Source organism: Vespula vulgaris, chromosome 15 (assembly GCF_905475345.1).
Source record: "Vespula vulgaris chromosome 15, iyVesVulg1.1, whole genome shotgun sequence".
Taxonomy (NCBI): Eukaryota; Metazoa; Arthropoda; class Insecta; order Hymenoptera; family Vespidae; genus Vespula; species Vespula vulgaris.
In genome coordinates this window covers 2,496,926-2,512,990 of record NC_066600.1, presented here as the reverse complement: position 1 = coordinate 2,512,990, position 16,065 = coordinate 2,496,926, and the positions used below count along the sequence as shown (strand labels likewise).

General features: G+C 41.0%; 1 protein-coding gene and 1 long non-coding RNA gene across 3 annotated transcripts; one reads left to right on the top strand and one right to left on the bottom strand.

Moving 5' to 3' along the window:
* Positions 1-61: 61 nt before the first annotated feature.
* On the bottom strand, positions 62-2,062 carry LOC127069475 (juvenile hormone acid O-methyltransferase). The gene is made up of 5 exons (XM_051006558.1): positions 1,537-2,062; positions 1,219-1,390; positions 919-1,051; positions 438-585; positions 62-353 (listed from the first exon to the last, which is right to left on the bottom strand). The coding sequence occupies exons 1-5, from the start codon at positions 1,721-1,723 to the stop codon at positions 139-141; spliced, it is 855 nt and encodes a 284-aa protein (XP_050862515.1). The 5' UTR covers positions 1,724-2,062; the 3' UTR covers positions 62-138.
* An 8,522-nt stretch (positions 2,063-10,584) lies between these two features.
* LOC127069494 (uncharacterized) lies at positions 10,585-13,487 on the top strand. Of its 2 annotated transcripts, XR_007783554.1 has the most exons (5): positions 10,585-10,732; positions 10,932-11,032; positions 11,520-11,644; positions 12,378-12,548; positions 12,896-13,487. It is a non-coding gene; the product is annotated as an uncharacterized LOC127069494 (long non-coding RNA). The 2 variants fall into 2 exon arrangements; XR_007783555.1 differs by lacking the exon at positions 10,932-11,032.
* Positions 13,488-16,065: the final 2,578 nt, after the last annotated feature.

Here is a 16,065-nt window from a genome sequence, read left to right as displayed (position 1 = left end):
TTAATTAAAAGGCCTTACGATATAACTCGTTGATATTTGTAACTTCGTTTTTATTATTTAATCTTTTTTTTTCCATTTTCTTTTTTCTTCTTTTCTTTCCATTTTCTTTTATCGAACGACATTAGATACTTTTATTATTTATTCCGTAGTTATCGTAGTATAAGGTTTCTGCATATACGTCACCAAAATATGATATCTATCTAACACGCTATACTCTTTCTGACATTTGTCAGCTTTATTCGGAAATAGAATTTTTCGGCTGATAATTTCTCGGATCAGAATGTCTTCAAATTCTTCTTTTAAATCACCCTCTGGTATTCTCGATATGAAGGGATTCACAGCTAGCGCGTGTTCTGTAATGGCGAAAACATTTATCGAGATTAATTCGAGCATGATATACGAAACTTATTCGCATTTCGTATGATACATTTATTTACTTTTTAAACTTTGAATGTTCTGATAGACGAAGCTCTTTTCCCTTTTGCTGCAGTGGAGAACATTGAATCCGATATCCTCGAGGATGGATCTAAGAGCGCCTCTCGAATCGTTGCTACGATGAAAGTATGGGACGAATTTATGAGCATCCTGAAATATGTATGTATTTTCATATGATATATCAACGTTCTTAAGAAGATAAAGATAAATTATAGAATAGAGGAAATATAACTCACTTATTCGATTTATTCGTTTGAAGCTGAATTTAATAGATTGGATATTAGAAAAGGATGAGGTGTGGGATGAAGGAGAGAGAGGATAGATTAGTTCGTTATAGTTTAGTGATTTATTATTAAAATTTGTAATCGTACAGGTCAGGGATATTCGGTCATAGTTTTAGAATCGATATTTATGCGGTTTCAGACTTAGGAAATATAATTACGAAGAAAAATTCGAACTTTGAAATAAAGATCGATACGATACCTGCATGTACGGTTGATAACGTGGATTCTCGTGTATTCTGACGTAGGCATCGAAGCCATCGTTGTATGCGAGGAACATAATCAATGCTTTGCCACCAGGCCGAAGTAATTTGAAGATATTCTCGAAGGCCAGCCTAAGCACGTGAATGAAAGATTTGATATCGATAGTCTTTTTCGACGACTTTTCTATCGTCCACCTTCAGTTTTAGATCTTAATCGAGATGAAATGAAAAGAGAAGAGGAGAGAAGAAAAGAAAAGAAAAGAAAAGAGAAGAGAATATGAAGGAAGATAAGAGAATACCGCGTATTGTGACACCAATGAAGACAATACATGGAGACAGCATTGTCGTATCGTGCTATTTGTTCCTGGGGTAAATTTGAAGTTTCGATGTCCAGATGAAGAAAAGATAGCCGTGGATTATCGCGATAATTGTTTGTTGCGTGTTCCAACATGGCGTTTGATATATCCGCTCCTGTGAATACGTAGGATGATAAAAACGTGAGGAAAAAGAAAGAAAGAAAGAGAGAGACAAAAAGAGAGAAAAATTAATTTTTCCTTTATTTAAAACGCCGCGATAAATGTCTAATATCGTTAAATTAAATTAAAGTTCGGTCTTACCGATTATCACGGAATCCCGTGGCAATCTTGGTAAGATCAGTTCGACTGTAACTTGTCCTGGACCGCAACCAAGATCGATGCATCGTCCATGCATCTCTCCTAATTCTTTGTCAAATTCCTCTATGATTTCAGAGGTATCGTGATATTGTAATTTGCTTGCATTCAAATACTCGTCGACCTTCTCCATCTTTAACGCGAAACTCGTCGCTCCGAACACTTTTTCCAAATGAAAAATGAAGAAAATTATGCGGTATAGAAGCGCGTTTACGATTTGTGCACGTATGCACGTACATACATATATATGTGTATATATATATATATATACATATAAAGGAAACTGATGTATGACTTCAATACCATGCCCGCGAACCTCCTGACTACTGACTTTTCGACCCGAGTTTCGTATTTATATTCGGTGACTCCCCTACACAAGAGAGCAACTTTCTTGCTCTATCTCTGTCCTCTTCTTTCTTTCTTTCCTCTTCTTCCTTTCCTCTTCTCGTCTTACCCGTTTCATTTCATTTTTTTCCTACTCTCTTACTTCTTTTTTCCTTAAACCACACTCTCCCCTACTCCTATTCGTACCTACCTCAATATCCGAATTCTTTTCTCTCACTTAGGTTATATCTCGACGAGAGAAGAAGTTGAAGAGGGAGGAGAAAGGGGGAAGAAGGCCCATGGGACCATGCAGACCTCGGAAGTTCAATGACCGAGCCTGAAAACTCGACTCTTGGTTCGAACGATCCACCGGGTTGACCCGAAATACTTCTCGAGTCGTAACATCTGAGATATCACGACGATTTTCTGTCGCTTTTGTCTTTTATCTACGATCGGTCGACCTTTTTTGACCTTCCATCGACCTTTTTTGACGAGCGATAGCACCCCTCATGTTGAGAGATGTCCTCTTGTCGGTCATTTTAATTGGCCCTTCTATTTCGTTAGCCTAATTTGATATCTGAACGAGTCAAAGAGATATCATGTTTTAGACTACGATCTCTCTCTCCTTTCTCTTTTTTTTTGTCTTTCTTTTATTCTTTTACTCTCTCTTAATCTCAGATAGTTATCGTAAATTTGTTGTCAAATTCCTTTACCTTAGCTAATCTTGAAATTTCACGATTCGTTGCTAGAACGGACTGTCCTAGATTAGGGTGTCCCGTGGTGAACACCTTGGAACACCACGAGCGTTTCGATGAAGTGAATCGGGTGTATAGTTAGGAGGTTCAGATAATATGAGGCCCAAAGACGAAAGGGGGAAACTGGTCGTGACCACTTTGGTGGGCCTTCTCGGTTTGATCCGATTTTTACCGAACGCTCACGAATTCGTTCTATATAAAACAGCCTTGAGCAGAAATTAAACGATTTGATCATTGGTCCAAGTAATAGAAAATTCATAAATTTATATTATTATTATGAAAAACATATTCTCTTGTTAAAAAAAACTATTAATAAGATGTATATATATATATATCCATAGTTTATATTAAGTGCATCACGCATGTACCTAAAGTACGTTTTCTAATCTTTCCTCGTATCGATTAGATCGATCTATTCGTTAGATTTATCGAGGTATGCGAAAGCGTGTGTAGAGGAACGCGTTCACGTAAAGCACGTTCCATTATATCGATGATAATAGAGGTGAAATCCTATCAAGCAATTCGAACCCTTGAAGCGTTCTTATCTTTCGTTCGCATGTATTTGCCTTTCGGACAGCAGCGTATTTGAATATGCGTCGGCACACTCCATACACGCAGGTATATTATATAGAGGATGCTTTCCTAATCAAACATTCGTATCTCACATATACATACGTATATAAACAAGTAGGGGATGAATTGTTATGTAACTTTTCTTTTTTTCTTTTCTTTTCGTTTTCTTTTTCTTTTTTACAGTGAAACAAATCATGTTTCTTTTTGGAAGTGATATTTAAAAAAGACAGGCTAATTTGTCTAACTTCTAATCTAAAACCAGTTATCTCTATCTAACGTTGTAGAGTATAGAGAGAGAAAGAGAGAGAGAGAGAAAGAGAGAGAAAGAGAGAGAGAGAGAGAGAGAGAGAGGGAGGGAGGGAGGGAGGAAGAGGGAAAATAAATGCATGGAAAGTGTTGACCATGAGGGAAGGATGATATAGGAAGAGGGGTGAAAGTGAAGAGAAATCGATTCGAGAGAGAAAGATAAATAGATAGAAAAAAATCGATAATTATCGATTAAAAATAATAATATATGTATACTACAATGGAGGTAAATATATATAGTAAATGATTAATAAACATTTTCTTTCCCTTTTCTTTCTTTTTTTTTTCTTTTTTTTCCTTCCTTCATCTACTTTCGTCTCGTCTTGTTACTTAAATCCGTGGCCAGCTTTCGAATGTATTGAGTGCCGGTGAGGTGCCGTAATACGAAGGACTTTGATAAATGACTGATGTGGAAAAAATCTGCGTCGATACGTCTTGCTCAAGGAGATGTGTCGTCGGGGGTGGAAAGAGAAAGAGAGAAAGAAAAAGAGAGTGAGAGAGAGAAACAGAAGTGGAACGAAATATGGAAAAAGTGGGGAAACTCTTGGTAAACATTTTTTGATATTAACGTTAACAAATGTCTTGATTTATAATTTTTTAATAATTAATCAGAGAAAATTATTTTCGATCTAATAAGATTTTAAGTTATTACTTCGATAAGGGATTTTGATAATTTCTAAGAAAACACAAAGATCACGTTATCTTTGATTCTTAGATAGCACCGTCGTTGACAAATATCTCGGAAGCTGTATGGTCCAGGCATAGGAATGAGGATCGGTCGATCGTCCTTTCGCGGATGCGTGCTTTATCGGAAAACACTGAGTGAGATATATGGTGAGATTATGCGAGATGGCGTTTCGGAGTCGAACAGGGTGCTATTCTCCGCTCCGTCAATTATGCTAATTTCGATTGCTACGAGATTAATGAAAGAAGGCAGCGTTCTCCGTTGAATCCTGACGGTGGAAACGTGACGTTCTTATCCGTACTCGTTCGACCATGCATAATTCGTTAGACTTGTAATTATTGCACCATATTCGAAAACTTTCATATCTCATCTTTTTTTATCTATGGTTTCGAATAGATATAGGGTCGGACGATAAATTTTTATTTAAATTTCAATAGAAGAAGAAGAAGAGAAGAAAAAAAAAAATAGAAAATGATCCGAGAAAAAAATGATCCAAGTTTTACAAAAAACTTTAGGTTGAATTATTTCTACATTTCGAAGATCATCATTGTCTGTGACTTTTTCTTTTTCTTTTTTCTCTTTGACTGAGAACTATCTTAAAATATTCTAATTCTTTTCATAGAGAACAGTAGTCATAGAGAGATAAGTAACTATTGAGATCTCTTAAGAAATGTATCGCATGTTGAACTATGTATGTATATACGTATGTTCGTTTTTCGTGGTAAAAAGGGAGGAGAGAGAGAGAAAAAGAGAGAGAGAGACAGAGAGGAGAGGGAAGCGAGGGCTGGAGATACTCGGAAGAAGAGTACAGAGGGAAGGAAGAGGAAGAGAGGAGGAGGTCGACTGGCGACAGAGGCGCATCAATAATACATATCGTCTGCCGCCCACACCACACCACCTACCTACTCTTTTGCCCTCTTTCCTTGTCTTCCGTATCTTCGCGGGTTATAACTGGCTCTCTGACGCAAGTGACCTCTCTCTCTCTCTCTTTCTCACTTCCTCTCTCTTTTTCTCTCTATTTCTCTTCGTCCTCTTTCAACACTCGACTTTTGTACGTATTGCATTGTCATTCAAAAAGTTTTGCCCCTATCTTTGCGTAGCTCTTCCTCACAAAAGCAAAAGAGAGAAGATGGAAGAGGCCGGGACAGGTCTCTCGAATTTTTTAATTCGAGAAAATCGATTAGAGATCACCGTAGCTCTCAAAGGAACGATCCTTCGAGCAGCAGAATCCGAAGAGAAAGTTCAGTTTGAGTGGCTGACGGGAAAAGTATTGACTCCTTCTTATTAAGGAGTTACCGACACTGTGAAATCCTCTTCTTGCCCTCTCTGCGAGGACCTTTCTATAAGCGAGGGCCTTTCGGCTCGTGGAAAAAATATGAAAATCCATACAGTCGCTAGGAGAAAATATCCGTCATTTAAAATGGATGGATTTAGGTGGATATAAAAGTGAGGGGTGGAAGAAAGCGGTGGTAGCGTTGCTCTTAGTGTTGGTAGAGAGTGGCACACGTATACGTATAGGCACACACACGTACACACATACACACATATTGTGTAACGGGGGTGGGTTGGGAGGGGTGACTACTGAAAGTCGGTAGACGCGATGGAGGTGGCGACGACGGTGGAGGTGGTGGAGATGCTGCTACTACTGCTGCTGCTGCTACTGCTGCTACTGCTACTGCTACTGCTACTGCTACTGCTGGTGCTGGTGCTGGTGCTGGTGCTGGTGCTGGTGGTGCTGGTGGTGGTGTGGGTGGCTGCTGCTAGTGGTTGCTAGTGGTGCTGGAGATTTAAGGGAGACATTTTAAATGGATGGTTCTCTCTCAGAGAAGCCCGGGGTCTCCGGCATTATCCAATAGCGCGGCTCATCTCGTACCTTCGCGTTTCTCCGCGAGAATTCTCATCGCGAAGATGAAACGTAGAAGAGATGACCGTACCTCGCTCGAGATCGTTCTTGGGATATAATCGAAAGATCTAACGATACTAGTTATATCGAATAATTATTCTAACATTCTCTGCTATATATTGTATTATCTATAATAAATAATTATATCAACATCGTATATTTTTCATAATACGTTATATACCTTAATAACGATCTAACATTTTTTTTCTTTTTATACTAGTTTCGTGACAGGTTTATCAGATCCTTAGAAAATTTCTAATTTTATAAACGTCTGTCAACCTTTGACTCGTGTGGCTCAGATCGAAGCTTACGTGTATTCTTAGGAAGATTATCTTATTTCTAAGCTATGGTAGCTATTCTCGAAGCATTTTTACACTTTGACCCTTTATGAGGAACTTGTTTGAAAATGATGCGTGGGTAGAACGATAGAAAACTTTATCGATAGAACTTTCTAAAGGTAGAATCTCTTGGTAAATAAAATTGACGATGAGAACATTTTTTTGAACGATTAAACCAATGCCGAACTTTTTCTTTACGTTATTTAGATCCATCATGACAAACCTTTCTAATAAAAATTAGCGATTGTTTGCAGATCAAATTCCTCCTTTGATCTTCAGAGAGAAAGAGACAGAGACAGAGAGAGAGAGAGAGAGAGAGAGAGAGAGAGAAGGGGAGAGAGAGCATATATACTTAATAGAAGCAATTGTTTTCATCGTCAAATGTTTCCATCTTTAACTATAAGACAGACTGGTATCGTTCGTACGAAGGTAGTGTTCCATCTCTTTAAGAAGACTCTGTTTTGGGATCGATAGAGAACGCAATCGCATTCAACACCTCTCTGCCATCTTTCCTTCCTCGTCTATTGTTTTTCGCCAAACGATCGAGTCTCGAGAAGAGAGCTTACTCCTCGACTTTACGTCATCGAACTCCTTGACAAAAGGACTCTCTCTCTCTTTCTCTCTCTCTCTCTCTCTCTCTTTTTTCTCGACTTTTCGATCGACGACCATAAGATGCGTAAACCCTACGAAATGGATTTCCAGGGGAATGCAGACCGTTACCTCGAGCTTTATACTCCCGATATAACTTGGGATTAATGGTTATCGTTCGTACGGTGCTCCTTCAGGATCGTGCTCGGCCGCTAATCTAAGGCACGATGACCTCGAGCTTCAGCTCTTTTCGTTCCCTCTTCTACCATCTGAATGGAATTCTTTTTCTACATCTTTCTTATCCTCCAACATTTTATCTCGCCGTTTGAACGTAAGATCGGGAAATACGTCAGTACGATTTTTCTACGGACTACGATATAAATATTTTGAAAAATGAAATTACTTTCATTATAATTACTCGTACACGTAATAAGGATTTCGATGTTTTTTTTTCTTTAAAACCATATAACATCGACATTAATCGTTGAACAGAATTATCTTCGATAGGAGTTGTAATTCTTTCAGTTTGAAAAGTACAATAGTTGGATAAGAACGAAGCATGAAAGAAAAAAAAAATTCCCGAGGAAACTCGTCGGATTCGTCATTGAGTGGAGGAGAGGCAGTCCTTCTATTGACCAATGAGAGAGTTTCCAGCATTCGGATACGACTGTAGTCCTCGAATGGATTCGTTCTGGTGGGAGCGTGAAACGTTACGGGTTCCACTTAAAGAAGAAAGCGAGAGGGAGAAGGATAGAAACGGGAGGCAGTCCTGCGCGATCAGGAGTTTCCCGAATTCGTTTGTAGAACCGGAAGTCCGGGTTGGTATTTGCGCTTTCCATTGGGTTTCCGAGTGTCGTTGGGGCCAATGGCATAGCGAATGCCGACTGTCGTTGGCTTGGTGTGCGGATACCAGAGGGGTTGGTTACGCCCCGTGCGCTATATATGTATATATAAGCGAGAAGAGGAAGAGGAACAGGAGGAGGAGGAGGAGGAGGAGGATAAAGCAGCGAGAGGGGAGTAGAAAGGGAAGGAAAGAGGGAATGGCGAACGACGATATCTTTCTCTCTTTCTCCCTCTGTACGTTCGTCTCACTTTCTATCGGTGTAAGCGTACCTAGAACAACCTAGAACTGTGTCTGTGTCTGAGGTAGAGAGGGAAAGAGGGTGTAGTAACGTTTCCTCCTCGTTCCCTCTATGCGTACGTACGACTTTCGTTTCTGTCTGCTGCTTGCCTGCAGAACGTTCTTCCCGTATCTCTGTAGACGTTTCAAAGTATGTGTTGGTGAGTTACCAGTAGAAAGAGCTCAGAGAGGAGGCGGGTGAGGAGGTCGAGAAGGGGTGGAAGTGAGGGCCGCCTCGCTTCGATCCGAGAAAGAGACGCAGAGAGAAAGAGAGAGAGAGAGAGAGAGAGAGAGAGAGAGAGAGAGACGGGGAAAGAGAGAGAAGGGGAGAGAAAGAGAGAGAGAGAGAGAGAGAGAGACCTGGCTTCGATCCCACAAGGAGGTAGACACTCGGCAGCACTTAAACCCTCCCTCTCCCTCTCCTCCTCTAGCACCTTCGAGCTGCCGCCGTCGTGGCAGCCTCTCACCCTGCCACCCTTCCTTCCGGCGCCTTTTCCAACGGTATATCGCGGCTATTCTTTTCCTATTTCCCCTCCCTCCCTCTCTTGCTCCAACCCAACCCTCCTTCCTCTATTCGTCCCAACCAACCCTCTTTTCTCGTTCTCCTTTTCTCCCGGCCAGAGCCAGCCCGGAATCAGAAGCAGCCTGGGTACTAAGATTTTCTTCTCTTTCCTTCTTCTCCTTCTTTTCCTCCTTCTTCTATGCCACGGACAGATGTTGGTAAGAGAGAAGAGTCTTCGGGTAACGGCCGAATGGATATAAGGCTGAAAAGAACCGAGTCGTTTCGTCTTTACTTCGTACGATGGGAAAGCACGATAGGTATTGCAAATTTTCCCTCTCACTCTCACTCCTCCATCCTGGTTTTTTCCTCTTCTTCTTCTTCTTCTTTTTCTTTTATTTTTTTATTCCTATCTTTTTTCTTTCATTTACGAGAATTTTACGTATACCCCGTGTCGAATAATACCGTGAGTTTCTTTTCTTTCTTTCTTTCTTTTTCCTTTCTTTTTTTCGTTTTCTTTTACTTTTTTTACATAATCGATTCTATCTAAAATTGGTCAGGTCTATGTAACGGGTATAACAAACTCTCTATGCCCGTGTTTATCTGTCGATTTCTTTCTCTTCGACTTTCCATCAAATTCTATTTTAGATGTCAGCATTTCGTGCGTCACAATCGAGGAACTTTAATTAGATATGTAGCTTACGCGATAACGGCAACGGAGTCATTAAATATAGCGAGGATCGATCGAAAGTACCTATGTTACGTACGTAAGTATAACGTTAGAGAAGCGAGCGAACGAATAAATACGAAGCTTTACGAGATGGTCTTCTCTCTTCTTTCTTCTTTCATCGATAACGCGTTACGAGCAATGCCGTCGTTATCGAGCCACTCTATTATTCGTTCGTTACGGTTAATTGACGAGCATATGAGCTTCTTTATACATGTCTATAAGAGTGTACCTAAGTACACGTGCGCCGCTTATTTTTATAAGTCAAGGTTATCGTCGTAGTTGTGTGTGTGTCGAGAGTCTCGGGATCAGCGTAGATAGACGGATAGACGGATAGATGGATAGATAGAAAGAGCGAGTGAGAGAAATAGAGATAGATAGATAGATAGATAGAGCGAGAGAGAAATGCAGATAGATAGATAGAGAGAGAGAGAGAGAGAAAGAGAGAGATAGATAGAGGGTCGAGAACGGTTTAGAGGGGTGACATTTTACTCGCGTACCCATAACCGGAGGGCTGGCACGAGCTGTCGTTAAAAACGAGCTAATTGGTTTCATCAAAGCGTGCGATGCCCGCCGCCGGGCAAAGTGAGAGAGAGAAAGAGAGAGAGAGAGAGAGAGAGAGAGAGAGAGAGAGAGAGAGAGAAAGAGAGAGGGAAAGAGAGAAGGAGAGGGAGAAAAAGAGAGTGAGAGTGAGAGGGATAGAGTGATGTTCGGAGGGACTCGCGTCAAGAGCCGACCAATTTTTGCCATCCGTAACGCACGATGAAGAATTTCTAGCGTTAAATATTTTTTATCCACGCCGATACACATTCTTCTGCGTCTAAAAATTTTCGTGTGAATTTTGCCCTGGTAACAAAAATTTTTTCTTTCTTTTTCTTTTTTGCCTTCTTTTTTTTTTTTTATTTTTTTTTGTTTGTCGAACACGTTCCACTGTGCGTCTGTCTCTCTTTCTCTCTTTTTCTTTTCCTCTTTGCCTCTCTCTTTCTCTCTCTCCCTTTTTCTTCCTCTCTACTTATTTTCTCGTTGCTTGGAAAAACTTATTCTGAATTTCCTGGACATCGACCAGCGTTCTTGCGGCCCGACCGAGTCGACGAGGTCACGGCTAAAAGAGAGAGAAAGATAGAGATAGATAGATAGATAGAGAGAGAGAGAGAGTGAGAGAGAGAGAGAGAGAGAGAGAGAGGCGTAGGTTAAAACCCTTTAGTCTGGACCACAGCACCGACGGGTCTACGCTCGGAGTTTTCTGTTTCACAGCACTTTAACGTAGGACGAGAAATAAATTTTAGCCACGGCCACCTCTTAGCGAAAGGTTCGGCAAAGGAGGGTGAGTACGCAACCCTCTCTTTTTCTTTCCTTCAAGAAATAAAGCCGAGAGGAACTTACTTATCTGGCTCGAGATATATCGAACTAACTGATCCTTACATATTTGCCAATTGATATCACAATGGAATACTAATAATAATAATAATTACAATAATAATACCAATAACAATAATAATTAATAGAATGAAAAATTATTTCAGTCTTATCAACAGAGATATTTAAAAAGTAACATTGTTCGATAATTCTCATCGGTGACTTTGGGAGAAACTTTGAATTGTGAATCGTTGGATGGCGTAGAAAGGTACAGGAGGAGGAGAAGCGAACGGAAAGAAGAAAGGAATAAGGGCGGTAGAAGGGTGAATAGAAAGAGAAAGAGGAATCAGAGAGAACGAGAGAATGAAAAAGAGAGAGAGAAAGAGAGACAGGTAAAGTTAGTAGGAGGAGAGGTTGAAAGAAAGAAGAAGGGGGATCTCTCTTCCTCTCTCTTTCTCTTTCTTTCTCTCTCTCTCTTTCTCTTTCTCTTTCTCACCCAGACGAGAAAGACCTTCCTCCCCTTTCCTTAGTCGGCAATGACAGATACAAATAAACGATCCAGTAGTTCGGTGCGCAAGCGCCTTTCCAAGATCCGTCTTGGAACGACCACCTCCACCGCGAGTTCAGTTCTCTCTCTCTCTCTCTCTTTCTCTTTCTCTCTCTCTCTAGCTCTCTCTTTCTCTCACACATATACACACAGACAGACACACAAATACATAGATACATATACTCGAACAGAGTTTGCCACCCCGTAGGAATCGAGCCAGTGCAGAGCAGACACAGACCAAAAGCGGCTTGGGTGGAGCCTCGTCGTTGACGTCATCAGACGTACAGACAAACGGCACAGATGTAGAAACCAATGCGCGTGGAGAGAGTCCAGGTGGGTTTACGTCTGCGTACAAATAGCCCTCTCTCCCTCTCACTCTTCGCTTTCTCCGTTTCTCGGAGAACCGCCCCTATGCAGAGCTTCGTATTCTTACGAAGCCACGACCTGGGACCTGAGTACAGCTAAGCCAAAGTGAAAGAGAGAAAGAGAAGGAGAGAAAGAGAAAGAGAGAGAGAGAGAGAGAGAGAGAGAGAGAGAGGAAGAGAGATGTTGGGTCCCGCCTGATTTCAGCTCCCGCTGCCATTGTACGCCGTTTCTCCAAGATGTAATCGGGGAACGGAAGTCTCTAGTTCTCTCGGTGGGAGACTCCTACCCCGTCTACTGTATCTCTCTCTCTTTCTCTCTCTCTCAGTCTTACTCTTTCTCTCTCTTTCTCTCTCGGCCGACTTTGCCATCGACCATACTCCAATGTGCAATTGCGCAAGATGGCGAACGACGAAGACGGCGACGGCGACGACGACGACAACGACGACGACGAACTTAGTATCTTAATGTTTATGACTCGTTTCAGACTATAAAATTACTTTTTCGAGTCGCGTCGTCTGATCCGAAATCGAAGTCAGATATTATCAGTTACATGAGACAGAAAGAGAGAGAAGGAGAGAGAAATGAAATTTTCCTATCGTAACAGAAAGAAACGATAGGATGAATTATCCTAAAGATGATTTTAGAATCCTATAAGATCGTAGGAAAGATCCCTAGGTTGATCCAGTCTCTCGTTCTTCAGAATCGTGCGATAACCGGTGGCCACGGAGTAGTTCGGAATAGTAGTCGGTGGGGAAGTTGTATCGGCACCTAGTGGCACGACCACAGGAGGGTGGTGGAGAAGAGAGGATTGGGGTTGCTGGGAGAAGAGAAAGAGGCAACGGAGGATGCGGAGATGGCGGAGGGATGGTCGGTAGGTAACACCGTGGTGATGGTTGCGGAAAGTGAGAGAGAGAGAGGGAGAGAGAGTGAGAGGGAGAGAGAGTGAGAGGGCGAGAGAGAGAGAGAGAGAGAGAGAATAGAGGGAATACAGCAGATAGAGGTAGCTTGGAGTCGAGTGCCCGGGGCTGAATCGACCCGGCTACACATAGCACACCCTAAGCTACTCTCTCTCTCTCTCTCTCTCTCTTCTCTTCTCTTCTCTTCTCTTCTCTTCTCTTCTCTTCTCTTCTCTTCTCTTCTCTCATCCGTGTTTGGCTCTTGCTTTCTCTTCTCTTCCGTTCGCTTCCTCCGTTCCTTACGAGTTGTCGGTCCTCACAGCAGCAGCAGCAGCAGCAGCAGCAGTAGTAGCAGCAGCAGTAGTAGCAGCAGCAGCAGCATCCACGCTTGCCTACCGCCGAAGCCCGACCACCACAGAGCCACCCCTCCTTCTCCACCCCCTCGAACAATCCCAACGGTGTCCGCCTCTCATGTTGCAAGCCACGGCCAGCCGACAACCTCTACCACAGCAATCCTAAATGCAACTAACTTTGAGAGAGAGAGAGAGAGAGAGAGAGAGAGAGAGAGAGAGAGAGAGAGAGATCTTCGAAAGTACCAAAATAATGTCCCTCTCTTTTGAAGGATCTTTCGAAAAAATTAATATAGACCTGTTACCATTGATCTTCCTTACGTGATACCTTTGAGATCTATATTCGTTTTGATATAAAATTAATTGAACATAATCAGGTACGATAGTCCAGTAGAATAGTTCTCCCAAATATTTTCTCAGTATATAAGAAGAAGGTTTGAAAAGAAGTCGAGATAAGTAGGAACGTTATCAGTCGATCTGAAGATTGAGGACCCTCGACGAATCGGTGTTTGGTCGTGCTCGTCGATTAGGCGCGTATCCTAGCCGCGAAATTCGCTTAGATCATCGGATAGGGGTGAAGTCGAGTAGGATTCGAGGATCCCAAAGAGACACAGGAATCGACTGACTGTCTATTTACCCGGTACAAACATAACATCTTACTCACGGCGAACACTCGGCTCTCTTTTCTATCTTTTCAAATGCACCCTTCTTTGAGAGTATACCCTTTTCTCCTTCTTTCTCTCGGTAGGTGGCGACTCGCGCGAATACACGACGCAGAACAAAACGGTCTCATTCCCATCTCAATCTATATTCGCACGTCCAACACACTCGAGATTATGAATGCGTGGGGTTAATGAAACCAGCGAAGGCGTCTGCCTTTGCACCCGCTCGGCGACTCGCCACACGTCACCCCCGCTTCTCTTTTTTCCTCTCTCTTTCTCTCTTTTTTTTTCTTTTTTTCTTTTCTTTTCTTTTCTTCTCTTTTCTTTTTTTTTCTCTTCAACCCCTTTCTTTTCTCTTTCTTCCTTTCTATCTCTCTTTCTTTCTTTTTCCTTCCTACCATCCTTCCCTTTTTTTTTCTTCTCTCTTTCGGCACATCTCCTACCTACCCCGTGCAAACACCCTCCTCCTAGCCGCAAATCCACTACGTACGTCGCTTTATTTTTTAAAACGAACCGAGCGTTACTACCCCTTGCTAGTAAAAGACATTCCGTAACACACCCCTTGCCTTTCCTCTTTCGGCCTTCCCACTTTCTCTCTACAATCCGGCACGAGTCTCGACATTTTTGTGGTTCCTTCATTTTTTCCTCCTCGATGCTTCTTCTTTGACTTTACATAATTCAACATTTTAAAGTTTCTTCTATGTTCAGATTTTTTTTCTCTTTCTTCTCTTCCTTTTCAATCGCATCGTTTAGTTCTTTTTTCTCAATTTTTCTCTTTTCCTCTTTCTTTTCTTGGTTTTTTCTTTTTTTCTTTATCTCCTAATTCAATTATTTTATATTCTATCGTCTGGTGAAGTAGTATTTTTTATTTTTTTTTCTGCGATTAGAAAGATTTAATTATTAAATGGAATATCTTTCATTCGGATTACTATTTAATTAGTATCGATAATGTAATCTCTTGTCGACGTGTCAAAGATAATTAGCATTATGTGTCCTTGTAATAAAATTTGATTGGAATATCAGATACGTTTTGTCCATTAATTTCACTGGATTTTATCGTGCCTATATTTTCGGGAGTAAAACGAGGAGGATATACGATACGATTTCTCGTGCTATATATAAGAGTCTTCTTCCGTTTCATATCGACCGAGCGGTATTTGCTTCGTTTCTCTGCCGTTTTCTCTCTAGATGTCTCCACGTATAAGGTCCGAAATGTTTCCTACTATATTTACAAGATTTTTCCTACATTTTTAAATTCAATATTTATTTTCTGAACGATGTACGTACGTACGTACGTATGAAATTTCTTTTTTGACGATTCAAAATTTAAATCAAAATGATTTAAAGATTAGAGACAAGGTACACGATTATATTTAATTTTAAAGATTATCGATGCAAAATATGCCGGGAATAGAAAAAGGAACATGTGCAGCCATTTTTTGATTTACGCAAAGGAACATGTGCAGCCATTTTTTTGATTTACGCAAACAGTTCGTTCTATGCAATTTCTTTTTTTTATACGGATAAAAGACACTTAAATAAATAAATAAATAAATAAATAAATAAATAAAATAGATAACGCGCAGAATCTAAATACGATAAAGATCATAAAAGAATATATATATATATATATTCTCTAGAAATTAGATCACTCATAAAGGAAACCAGGGGTTATGAAACTTATCGTGCGAAACGTTTGGACAATTTAGGGTGTATAAAATGTACCGGTGTAAATCAAGGGACGGTTGTGTATTTATTCTCCATCGACAGGATCGATTCTTATTTTCTCGAACACTTGAAAAGACCTTTTCCTTTTTTTTCCCCTTCCCCGATCGGAAGAGAAGCCACAACGGAATACAAATATAATGAGCAAGCCGAGTGTTTTGCTTCGATTAGAGAACATCGATTTTTATCGTTGACGCGTCCCCACAACGTATAAAGAGAAAAAGAGAGAGAGAGAGAGAAAGAAAGAAAGAAAAAGAGAAAGACAGAGAGAAAGAGAAAGGGAGAGAGAGAGAGAGACAGAGAAAAAAGAGAGCTGGGCTCGCGGCTATGCAAATATAAGAGGGGGTTCTTCGGGGAAAAAATTACGGGAAAGTGCTAAACGATCGCGACGTGGCGGACTCACGCGTTAGTCCTTGGCAAACGGGCCAGGGCCACCTTATGTCGAGTGCCGGCTGACTTCGAATGGCATAAGAAGAGGGTGCGGGATTTTCAGGTCGGCATGCAAATAAGCCACTCACGGACGATGTCTCGGGGGTTCGATTCGGTTTAAAGTTATTGCCCTGTGTCGAGTGGAATCATCGTCGTTGGCGAATCGTTGCCGGCGGCACGCGTTGGGGAAAAGACGATTTTAAATTTCGTCCTTTCTTTCTTTCTTTCTTTTTATCTTTCTTTTGTTTCTTTTTTTCTTTTGTATTATTTTTTTGATTTGCCGTTTTTTGTTTCTTTATCATCATTGATTCGTGATCGAATAAATT